At 47.2% G+C, this 12,558-nt stretch overlaps 1 protein-coding gene across 1 annotated transcript in view; it reads right to left on the bottom strand.

Annotated features, from left to right (window-relative positions):
* Nucleotides 1-12,558, bottom strand: part of SUN2 (Sad1 and UNC84 domain containing 2) — a 157,870-nt gene that overhangs the window by 68,516 nt on the left and 76,796 nt on the right. The window contains exons 11-12 of the mRNA XM_029590197.1: nt 12,260-12,303; nt 9,837-10,002 (exon numbers count right to left, since the gene is read on the bottom strand). Coding sequence (XP_029446057.1) covers nt 9,837-10,002; nt 12,260-12,303 — 210 coding nt within the window. The remainder of the gene's footprint in view (nt 1-9,836; nt 10,003-12,259; nt 12,304-12,558) is intronic.

The following is a 12,558-nucleotide window of genomic DNA, read 5'->3' as shown; positions in this document are numbered from 1 at the left end:
ACGCTGCTACTTGGAAAAAGCCGGGTCCTCGACCCTAGCAGCGGCCTCAACCGGGGGAGGGTAGTCCCCTCAGGACCTCTCAACCCCCCTGGGAGGCAGGGCGGACGGGATGTCAGGGACAATTTAGCAAAAGGACCCAATTAAAAAACCACCGTAGCCTAACTGGCCTAAAACCAAGAAAAAAATAACCAACCCTGAAGGAGTACCAGAACCAGGGCAGGAAGGAGCTGTGACCGCACCTGCACCATCTACTGGAGACAGAGTAAGACTGAGGGGCTGTGACTGGCACAGGGGCATATATGGCTCCGCCCACAAGTTTTAGTCTGTCTCCATCTACTGGTGCGGAGTCACAACCCAGGTGTCCTGGACTGATCCTGGTACGTACAGGGAACTGGGGTTATGGATTTCAGGTGTTCCCACATCTGAAGGAGATCCTTAAAAATATCGTGGATAGGAACAGCCACTATCTCCTTTGGGGCATCAGCAAATTGGAGCACCTCTAACATCTCCTCCTTGAGAAACTGGAAGGGGATGGCCTCGGCCATAGTCCGCACAAAGCCCATGAAGTAGATGTCCTCTGGGGGAGACAGATGCCTTTCCTCCAGGGGCAATGGCTCAGAAATCTCAGAGGAAAGCTCTGAAGAGTCATCTCCCCACAGATCATAGGAACCCTCCTCATTGCTGAGGTCCCCGTGGGGCTTACACGGGTGAGGTTTGCGCAAATCCCCTGACCTAGGCACCAAGGGAACAGAAGGCACCGATGGAGTAGGCGGTCCTGATGGAAGCGGGGGCACAGAGGGCCCTGGGAGGCTGGACAGTCCAGCAAGGACTCGGGAAACGAAGGCCTCTGGACCAATGCACCAGATAGCACTGGCGTACAAGTGTGCATCTTCTTCCTTGGAGGGCCAAATGATGGGAATTGCATCCGAGGGGGCCACTGGTGGCAGTAGGGGAACAGAGGGACCCCCTCAGGCACCGGTTGCGTCGGGTTTGCTTCAAGCAAAACATCCAGACACTCTAGCAGGGGCGCCAAAATGGATGGCATGAACACTGGCACCATTATGGGGGCCGGTGGCAGTTCAAAACTCCGTAGGGCTCATAGCACTGCACAGTGTGGTCCAACTACTCCTGGAAGTCCTGTGAGGACAGGACTGATGGGAGGGGGAAAACAAGACAACACCAGCACTTTCTCGGAGCTCAAAGGAGGCACTGTGCCTGGCACCATATCAGTGGGGAACTCCTGGGCCTGTTGGAGGGTGAAGCCTCCTTGCTACAGGGTTGCTTCGGTGGCGTTCCGGCACCAAGCATCGATGGCAACCGCTGTCTGGGTTTCTGGGCTCTCCCACAATGCTCGGTCAGGTCTTTTCCCGGCGTTGAGGATCCCCGATGCCCTTTCTCAACGCCGGGAAACGCCGGTTTACTACCCCTTCCCCCCTCTCCGCCCCTTCCCACAAAGACTACCGGGAAACGCCGGTTTACTACCCCAAACCAAATGTGCCTGATACTTCACTTTCGATGCATATCCAGCATAGCTCTCTGCTTCAACGGCAGGGGAGAAGAAAAAAACTGATACCTCACGCATATCCAGCATAGCTCCCTGCTTCAACGGCAGGGGAGAAGATAAACAACCAATAAGGGCTGTATAACATAATCTGGGTAAAAACAAATAAGCATGGGTGTAGCTTGCTTATTGCGGCGGTTACTACCCCTACTACCTCTAACTAATCAAGCTAGATATTTCACTTGGATGCAGCTCCTCCACCGCTCTCTACATTAATGGCGGGGGTGGAAGGGAATTAGAACCAAGAGCTAAGAGAAACAGATAAGTATGGGAGAAGAAAGAGGGAAGCTTGCTGGGCAGACTGGATGGGCCATTTGGTCTTCTTCTGCAGTCATTTCTATGTTTCTATGAAAGTGGAGAGACCATGGAAGAGCGGTCACCATCTCCACGGTCCTTAGATGATGTTGCCGGAGAAGTGGAAAGGGAAAGCAAGTCCAGCAGGTCCTTTCAACCCTGGGACGTCGAAGATTCCTACGCAGGCGTGGATGGAGCAGACTTTTTGAAGCTGAAAAGTTTCTCCATTTTATCAAGACATGCACGACAGCCCTTGGGGGTCATCTGGTCACACAGCTGACACCCTCAGACATCATGTGATGCCCCCAGGCAGAGGATACAAACCTCTTATGTTCTTATGTTCATGCGGGTCCAGATTGGACATGGTCTGTGGGCACAGGAGAAAAATGGTCACCATGGAAGAAAAGACAACCGGCAAGCGGTCAATGGCCGGTGGGCCACAGAGGAGACACTGGGAATCGACCGCAGGGAAGGTACAAAAATTAACCTACCGCACCAAGCAGAGGACACCATCCGGATAAGGGGGACCCAGTGTTTGGATGGAGAAAAAAAAAAAACAGGAGAAGACAAGAAAAAATGCTCTTAAGAGCTGAACTCAAAACATTGTGTGGCAAATGCACCATAGAAAAGAAGAGCCTGAAGGGGTACTTCACGTGAACACGCGGATGGTGGCATGCTGGATATGCTCAGTGTGCCAGTCAAAGCTTCTAGAAACTTTGACAAAAGTTTCTCTGCCGGGCTCCATCTGATGATGTCACCCATCTGAGAGGACTACCATCCTGCTTGTCCTAGGAGAATCATCTTTTTTTTTTTTTTCAAAATAATTTTTATTGGCAAGGAAACACAACCAAGCTGCAAAGTCTCTGAAACGGAGACTAAAGCAAGTCTACAATAAACAGAGTACAATTATATAACAAGGAGTCTCATAACATAAGAGAACTGAAGCATACCGCTTAACAGCTGGAGCGTCTCCAGCCCATTTTACCATTTTTGTAAGCCCTATACCTCCAAAGTCCCTACCCCACTCATCCATCATTCACACACCAGTCACTACATCCTCCTCAAGCAGACCCCTCTCCGCCCCTTCCCCCCTCTCCGCCCCTTCCCACAAAGACCAGGGATTGCATCCACTCAGAAGTATAACTGCTATCCTGTAAGCCAGCTTGAACAGTAGCTGGTAGCAAAGGAACACAGATATTCCAACATGCACTATACAGTTTGTCAGGTTTCCATTTACCCATCAAGAAGTCCAGGTCTCTATAATTGAAGAAGTGAAGCCATGCGCTGGAACCATGCCGTGGCAGAGGGTGGTGTATTTGGGTCCGCCCACACAGATAATTTGGTGTGGCAAGCCAGCAAAACTGCCACTCTACTAAATTTGTCTTCTGAGCAACTTGGGTCAGCAGAGCAGGCCTGTGGGCTGGACAGGAGAAACTTTTCCTATGGCGGTATCAGAACATCAGTGCATTGGGAAATGACATCAGAAATGATGCACCAAAAGGATTGCAAAGTCTGACACTGGAAGAGGCGATGCATCAGTGTTCCCTCATCCAGGCCGCATTTGATGCAAAGAGGAGAGTCCGTACTTCCCATCTTGAAATGGCGGAAGTAGTCACAGTAGATGCGATGCAAGATTTTAAATTGAACTTCCCGAAGTTCACTAGACTAGTAGTCACAGTAGATGCGATGCAAGATTTTAAATTGAACTTCCCGAAGTTCACTAGACCATCCTGTAAGCCAGGATATCCGGGACTTGTTTGTGTACAGCTTCAAAGCACTGTGCCAAATACTGAGAAGTGAGTGATGTAGCGAGAACACTAGACCATTTTGTTGCCAAATAGTCCAAGCGACTGTCCGCCTTCAGAGTCCGTCCAAATTTAGCCCATTCGGCTATAGTATTAGCGAGATTGGCCGTGTCAAAGACTTTGGTAGCAAAAGCCGATTCCGCTCCCAAAACGTCAGGCGTCCATTGGAGGAAAGATAAGTAATGTCAGGTTTGTAAGTACCCAAAGAAATGTTTGGCTGGCAATTGATAATTTTTGGTCAAGGTAGCAAAGTCAAGCAGCACATGTGTAACATGGTCATAGAAATGGAAGGCATAAACAGCATCTTTATGTGCCCATAGCTGAAAAAGAGCGCCACGGTCCCTGCCAGGGACGAAGCCCACATTTCCCAAGAGGGGAATCAGCAACGAGGCTACCCCCTTCATGCCACCCTGTGTGCGCAGCCACCACCAAGCGCAGATACAAGGATACAATAATATCTTAGGATATTCCAGCATGCGTCTTGTGGTCACACTCGTTTGGATAAGGCTCAGTAGTGACCAGGGGGCAGCCATCCCCGCCAGCAGACCCAGTTCACAATATTTATAAAAGTCCATGAGCCACTCCCCCACAAAGCGCAGTTGGCAAGCGTCAGTATAGAGCTGGAAATCCGACAGGCCATATCCCCCCTTTCCCCTGGGGCATGTCAGCGTCGCGTAGCTAAGGCACACCCTCTTCCCTTTCCATAAAAATTGTTGGATTATGGCACACAAACGCTTGAGATCCCCTGCCCTCAACCAACATGGAATCATGTGCAGAACATAAAGAATCTTGGGAGTCACCACCATTTTAACAAGAGTGCACCTGCCAAAAAAAAAGACAGAGGGAGGGCGCCCCAAGCCTCCAACTGTAGCCGTATCTTGTCCAAGATACTAGTAACATTAAGTGCATTCAGGCGCCCCAGGTTCCTAGGGATCCAGATTCTCAGGTATTTCAACTGGTCAGGCGCCCACTTAAAAGGAAAAGGGCCATCCCAAGATTGCTGCAGCCGGGATTCCAAAGCCAGGGCTTCTGACTTCGCAAAATTAATCCGAATATCCGCCACCTGCTGAAACTGTTCAAAAAGGCCAATAATCACAGGGATGTTGGTACGGGGCCAACCCACAAAAAGCAAAATATCGTCAGCAAACATTGCAATTTTGAGGGGGTGATTGTCAACACAGAGCCCCCAAACTTGTTGATCTCCCCTCAGCCGAATAGCTAAGGGCTCCAGGGACATAAATAGCAAAGGTGAGAGGGGACAGCCCTGGCGGACCCCGCAGTGCAGGTCAAAAGGAGGGGCTCGGTACACCATTCACCAAAATGCTGGCGCTGGGGTTGCTATATAAAATCTCCAACCACTGCAAAAAATGCTCCTGCGAAACCGTACTGACGCAGCGCCCAGAACAAGTATTCCCAGGACAAGGAGTCAAAGGCTTTTTCGGTGTCCAAACTGAGTATCACTGCCTCCACCCCAGCAGGATAGCTAAGAGACTCTATCAGAAGGCGCACGTTGTGCACTCCCTGTCAGCCCTGGACAAACCCAGTCTGATCACTGTGGACTAGGGAGGGAAGTATAGCGTTAAGCCGCGCAGCCAATATTGCTGCTAATAGTTTAATATCAACGTTAAATAAGGAAATGGGTCTATAAGAACCCACTTCCAGCAGGTCCTTGCCCATCTTTGGGAGAACAACTATGACTGAATGGTTCAAAGTCACCGACAGGGAATTCAATTCCAACATTTCATTATAAAATGTTTGGAGGGGAGCTAGCAGGGTGAATTTCAAAATCTTATAGAACTCAGACCCCAAACCATCCTGGCCCGCAGCCTTCCCCAATTTGAGCTTCTGGATTGCCGCATATACCTCTTGTTCGCTAATGGGAATATTTACAGCTCTCATTTGATCTAATGTGAGGCGTGGCCATGCGAGCGTATGGAACAGGGCCTCTGTGGCTTCTGGATCTTTATGCTTTGCCTCATACAGTTGCTGTTAATATTCAAGGAACCTCTCTGAAATATCGACCGGGGTAGTCCTATGAAAGCCATAACGGTCCTTAATGCCCGCTATAAAAGTTTCTTTTGGTCTCTAGGCCTCACCAGGTGGTAAGAGGCTATGCAGGCGACTAGCTCTATTCCCAAATTTATATAGCTGATATTGGTAGTGTCTAAGAGATATGGATGCCCACTGGTGAAGCAGACAATTCAAAGTTTCCCTCACTTGATCAACTTGGCCCTTAGCTTCTGGGGTCATATCAACCACATGCCGCTGTTGTGCAGCCTTAAGTACCTGTGTAAGGTGCAATATCTCAGCATTGTGCTTTCGATTAGACTGGGCTACATAAGCTATGATCTCTCCACACATGATTGCCTTCCCTGCCTCCCACAATGTTGCGGAGAAGATATCTGGAGTAGAGTTAACCGTCACGTATTCCTTCCAGCAAGCCTGCAGATGGGTGTGAAACGCCCAATCCAAATATAGATCCGGACGCATGCGCCACGAAAAGGGAGGTCTCGGGCCTTGACCACATTGAAACAGGACTGTAACCGGTGCATGGTCGGAGAGGGACCTAACGCCTATGCTCGCCCCCTCCACTCTGGCAAATCACTCGTCAGAAACGAGCAAATAATCTAACCGCGAGTATGCTTGATGTGGGTTAGAAAAAAAGGTGAAGTCGAGTTCTCCAGGATGAAGCCACGCTACACGTCCAGAAGCTGCAATTCATTACACAAAAACTTGACCCCCAAATGCTGGTCTTTAACAGCAATGGTTTAAGGCAGCTTGCAATCCAGCTGTTTATTAGCTACCACATTAAAATCACCTCCAACCACCAAAACATGGTCAGAAAAATCAGCCAGCAACGCCACAAGATGCGAGAAAAAAATCCTGAGAGTAGATATTAGGAGCATAAACATTACAGAATGCCACCTTTTGTTGGCACAGAACCCCGGCTGCAACCACGTATCGACCTTCTTTGTCATGACAGGCTCTAGTGAGCTGGAATGGCAATTGCTTGTGAATAAGGATGGCCACTCCCCTCCCGTGAGCCGTGTAGGAAGAATATATGCATTGACCCACCCACTCTTTTTTAAGTTTCCGATGTTCAACATTGTTTAATGGGTTTCCTGAAGGAAGACAACTTGGGAATGCATGCGATTAAACATAGCCAATAGTTTTTTCTTCTTGATAGGGGAGTGTGTGCCATCCACTCTCAATGTAGTGACTCTAACCTTTGCCATGCCACTCATCACCACAAAGTATTTCTGGCTAAGCCCGTATATAGGGCTCTGATCCTTTATAATTCCAAGTCTCGCAGCCGCCCCCCCAGCCTAAGCCACGAGAGCATATAATGGTGTACATAGCTAGCCTTGTTCCCTGGTCTTTGTTTCTGCAAACCAATCCCCTCTCCATACCCTACCTCCCATCTCCCCTTCCCCCCCCCCCCGCCCCCAATCATTCTCCAATCCATACCCACCCACCCACCCACCCACACAACCAGATCCACACTCACCAATTCCAAGAGGCGCAGAGCCTTCCCTCTCCCCATCCAGCGAATTGGTGTGACTGAGGGATGCCCCCCTCCCCAAACCAGCGTACTAAACCCTACAATAACAACATCCGTAAAGGTTAACAAGGCGCTCCATGCATGACAGTGCTTCAGAACCCAAGAACACCCCACCATAAGTTATTATGTTCTCCTGGTCTATTTTATCAGAGTCCAACGACACACCGGAGCACCACTTGCACTCAAAATTTATCAGCATACACAACAAAAGTGCAAGAAAAAAGTGAGTTCCTGGTAGAGCATTTGAACTGTTGCATATAATATTTTTTATTTCGGCAACTCCTTAGTTCAGATACAGACACTGGCTGAAGGTCCCCCAACACGGTCTCGTGTTTCGCCGGGTGGCGGGACATGGCCATGTCAGACTGATACAGATCGTTGTTAAAATTAATCCCCCCCCCCCCCGAAGCAGCCGGGTGGCGAAACACGGGATGTGTATGCTATTTTATCAGAGGCCATGCTAGGGGTGTGTGATCTTGTGCCACCATCAATGCGAGGCCAAAACACTGCATATTTATTTATTTAAAAACTTTTCTATACCATCGCTAAGTTATATACCATCGCAACGGTTTACAAATAGGCACATAGACTAAGGTAAGTAAATGTAGGATATCGTACATTCTAACAGGTGCCAATAAAGTTTGGTTACAATTTCATAAATAAAATCATTATTTGAGTAATGTTGGTCAAGTCCAGGTATATTATTGAGTTACTTAATTCTGTCCAGCATAAAGGAGCTGCGGTAGTCCACAGGATGGCAAGCCTTTTAACTTAAGTGAAACGTAGAAAAACAAACAGGCCTCCTGCCCCTCTCATTCTTCTCCTGCGCGAGGCAGTGCAGCGATAAAACTGTCTGCCTCCTCCTTGGATGTGAAAATAAGGACTTTATCATCATGGAAGACACATAGCTTAGCCGGGTACAACAGGCCAAATTTAATCCCCCGCTTGTATAATTCGGTACAGGCCGGCGACATGATTTTTCTCTTTGCTGCAGTGCTGGCCGAAAAGTCATTGAACAGTAAAATCTTGCTACCGTGATATTCCACCGTTGGTTTTTGCTTAAAGGCCCACAGCAATTTCGTTTTGTGGGTCCAATTTAATATTTTGGCCATCACCGGCTGCAACCTGTTGGCACCTTCGTGCAATGGCCTGAAGCGGTGAGCCCGCTCACATTTCAAAGCATCAGTGGGAAATTCCAAGCCCATTTGCACCAGGAGCCACTTCTCTACAAAATCAAGTAGCTCACCTTCCTTCACAGTCTCAGGCAGGCTTATAATTTTAATGTTGTTTCTCCTCTCCCGGTCTTCCAAATCTTCAATTTTAAGAACATAAGAACATAAGAAAATGCCATACTGGGTCAGACCAAGGGTCCATCAAGCCCAGCATCCTGTTTCCAACAGTGGCCAATCCAGGCCATAAGAACCTGGCAAGTACCCAAAAACTAAGTCTATTCCATGTAACCATTGCTAATGGCAGTGGCTATTCTCTAAGTGAACTTAATAGCAGGTAATGGACTTCTCCTCCAAGAACTTATCCAATCCTTTTTTAAACACAGCTATACTAACTGCACGAACCACATTCTCTGGCAACAAATTCCAGAGTTTAATTGTGCGTTGAGTAAAAAAGAACTTTCTCCGATTAGTTTTAAATGTGCCCCATGCTAACTTCATGGAGTGTCCCCTAGTCCTTCTACTATCCGAAAGAGTAAATAACCGATTCACATCTACCCGTTCTAGACCTCTCATGATTTTAAACACCTCTATCATATCCCCCCTCAGTCGTCTCTTCTCCAAGCTGAAAAGTCCTAACCTCTTTAGTCTTTCCTCATAGGGGAGTTGTTCCATTCCCCTTATCATTTTGGTAGCCCTTCTCTGTACCTTCTCCATCGCAATTATATCTTTTTTAATCGAGCAGCTCCCATTGCTGAGCACGCAGGTCAGTCACATGATGTTCTGCCTCTGCTAATCGGTCGCCATGATGTGATACAGTGTGCTCTGCTTTGTCCAATCACTTGGTCTGGCTCTCCACTGCAGCTTTAATTTCCTCCATCGAGGACTGTATTTTAATAAGACGGAGCTCAAGGGCTGTCGTAACACACTATGAAATTTGAAGCAGGGCACCTCAAGCACTTTCGCACCAGAAGGGGCCGCCGCCATTTTAAAAGAGCAAGGCCGGCGACCTGCACTCCTGCAGCCACTTATCTGTCTCATCGCCCACGCACCGCTCGTGCAGCTGGGGGCGCTCGGTCTGTTGACGATGGGACCGGGTAAATATCAGCAGCGTCCGGCGCACTTTTGCAGGGTTTTTCCGCCAGCTTGGGGAGCGGGAGCGCAGAGCTCTGCGCCCGAGCTGCGGACTCGGCTACGTCATCGCCAGAAGTCCTAGGAGAATCATCTTTACACAATTTTTCCTCTTGATCCTCTATCTTGTGGTTGGAGGTACATAATATCTACTTTTTGCTTATGACAGAATTATCAATTTTCCTTTGACTGTGCAATTTGTAGGATATTACATAGGATTTCTCTCTCATTAATACTGATATTTGTAAAATGATCAAACAAAATGTAAATTAAAAATAAAAACATTTTTTTCCCCCACGGTTTTCAAGACTCACCTCCTCCCGCATGCCTTCCATCTGTCCAGGAAAAGAATTCACGCGCTCGGATACGCCTCTCTGTGCCTCCACAACGGTTCCCAGCTCTAGTCGCAGAGCTGCCAGCTGCTCCTGTAACCGTGCCAGATCTTGCAGTGCGTTCGCCTTCTGATCATCTTGCCTTGCACTTGGGAGGAGAAAGGAATAAGAAAAGAAAGCACAGCCATAAACCAGACCATCGACAGGAGCCAAAAGGTTACAGAGAGTTTTAGGATGTGAGGGAACAGGACGACAGAATCAAATTCTTCCTCACAAGGGAACTCAATGCGATCTCACGACCTATTGAAAGTATTGACAAAACCAATGATGAGATTCCCTGCCCCACCATGAGATTTTATACAGTCTGTATTATAGAACAAAAACTGCTAGATGTCTACAAAATCATGAAAGAACTTGAATGGGTAAGCGTGAAACTTATTTACTCTTTCGGATAATACACAGATTAGGGAAATCGTTGCACACCTTTGCTAGGCATTACTGTTTAGATGTCTGGGTTCCGGACATCTAATCCTAACTCAGTATGGCTTTGCTCCATGTTACGTATATATAAACCATCAAGACAGCTCCGATCTATGGACAAATGTTTATTAGAAATACCATCTGTCAGAATCGTTAGTTTAGCCCTAATACGAAAAAGAACCTTCTCTGTAGCAGGTCCCACATTATGGAACTCTCTTCCCGAAAATATCCGCCTATTATCAAACCACAAAGAATTAAAAAAAAAAAATGTTAAAAACTTATCTGTTTAATGACGCTTACAGAATATAATAAGTAACATCTTCAGTCATATTACATTAAGGTCTACCACTTTGTATGAACTTATTTTTATTGTATTATTTTGTCTTTTAAATTATGTATGTGTGCCTGTAAACCGCCTAGACGGACATGTACATGTCACTTTGTGCGGTATATAAAAACTTTTAAATAATAAATAAATAAAACAGGGGACATGCCATGAAGTTAGCAAGTAGCACATTTAAAACAAAATCGGAGAAAATTATTTTTCACTCAATGCACAATCAAGCTCTGGAATTTGTTGCCAGAGGATGTGGTTAAGGCAACTAGTGTAGCTGGGTTTAAAAAAGGTTTGGATAAGTTCCTGAAGAAGTCCATAAACTATTAATCTATAGGGAATAGCCACTGCTTGCTGTCGGCATTAGGATACTGGGCTTGATGAACCCTTGGTCTGACCCAGTATGGCATATCTTATGTTCAGATGAAGCAGCAGAAGGCTCGTTTTGGAGCACTGTGACCTAGATGTTCTGCGCTTTACTCCAAATTTCTCTAACAGGGGGCAACATCTCTGTGGCCTGGCTACGAGATTTCTCATCAGCCACTTAGGTCATGACCTACAAGCTGGAAACTCCTGACTTAAAGGTCCAGTCACAAGGGCTTCCCAGGAACCTGGCTGCTTCATGGGTTTAACCCTGAACGACTGACCGGAAGACTGGAATTTCCAAGCTTGGTCAACTATGAAACAGACGTGAGTGCATATGCACCATTTGCTTTTATAGAAGGGCTGGGAGGAAGAGTTAAGTGTTAGGTCGCATATGGGAATTTCTGTGCTCACTGGAAGGATCTCAGCTGGGTCAGTTTGATCTTCTTTCTACAGTCATTAACTTTGTTACTCCAAGCTCACCTTCCACTATTTAATGCAATTACACATTTGCTTTTGTACGCAGACACAAACACTTGGAGCTAAATGTTTCAAAGCCATTTACATGCGCAAAACCCTGTTTTATTTATGAAAATGGCTCATTAGCAAACTTGCTGGTCTGTGTGTGCAAAAAGTGCATGAGTAACTTTATTTTATGTGTACTTTTCTGCACACACAAAATAGAGGCATTCGAGGAGTGGAGCTCGAATTTCTGTGCATACTTTCATATTTTGAAAAGCATGCATAAATTCACACACATTTCGCCATGCTAGGAACAGGAGTATCTTTGTGGAGGGGCAGATTCCGCACCTACTTTCCGAGAATTATCAAAGTGAAAGCAAGCCCGTACTGTCTTTTTGAAAATCTGCAAAAAGTCTGTGGGCAAAAAAAGACCCACACATTTTCCTATCTTTGAAAAACTCCCCTCTTTATGGCAGCTCACAGTTATCATGGTGTAGTTTGCGCACCTCCATGTCCCAACAAGTGACTCAGAATCTCTGAGTAATCCTTACACTTGGGTGTGCCAAGCTGTTACGCTGTTTACGTTTATCCCTCTCCCTTACCCCTAAAGTTCCAATGGGATCAGATTCCCCTCCACAGTACCACGAGCTCCAGACTTTCACCTTGTCCCTTCTAATGATGAGTGAAATCGCCTGGCACCTCCCCCCCCCCATGTTTCCCTGCTACCCGGGGAAAAGCCAGCAGGCCACGCCACTGGCAGATTTACCTTTTCCACTCCGACTTCATCTGCAGCACCTGTGCCTCCATTGCCTGCAACATTTGGGAGGGGAAGGGGGAAGAAGTAAAAGCCTAGTTATTCCAGGGACGAAGGCTCATCTTGCTTCATTTCTTCCCTATGGCTGCAAAGACCACTCCAGTGCTGGGGCATCCCCGCTGTGTCTTCAGACACAGCTGCCCCTCACCAGCCAAAGAGGGTACTCTATGCCTGCTTACCCACCATGCACTGCTGGACCCAATACCTCATTCATTAGCAGGGAGGCAAAAAAACAAAATGACCGGGGGGGG

The sequence above is a fragment of the Rhinatrema bivittatum genome, chromosome 2, assembly GCF_901001135.1.
Source record: "Rhinatrema bivittatum chromosome 2, aRhiBiv1.1, whole genome shotgun sequence".
NCBI lineage: Eukaryota > Metazoa > Chordata > Amphibia > Gymnophiona > Rhinatrematidae > Rhinatrema > Rhinatrema bivittatum.
This window is presented reverse-complemented; position numbering and strand designations above follow the sequence as displayed.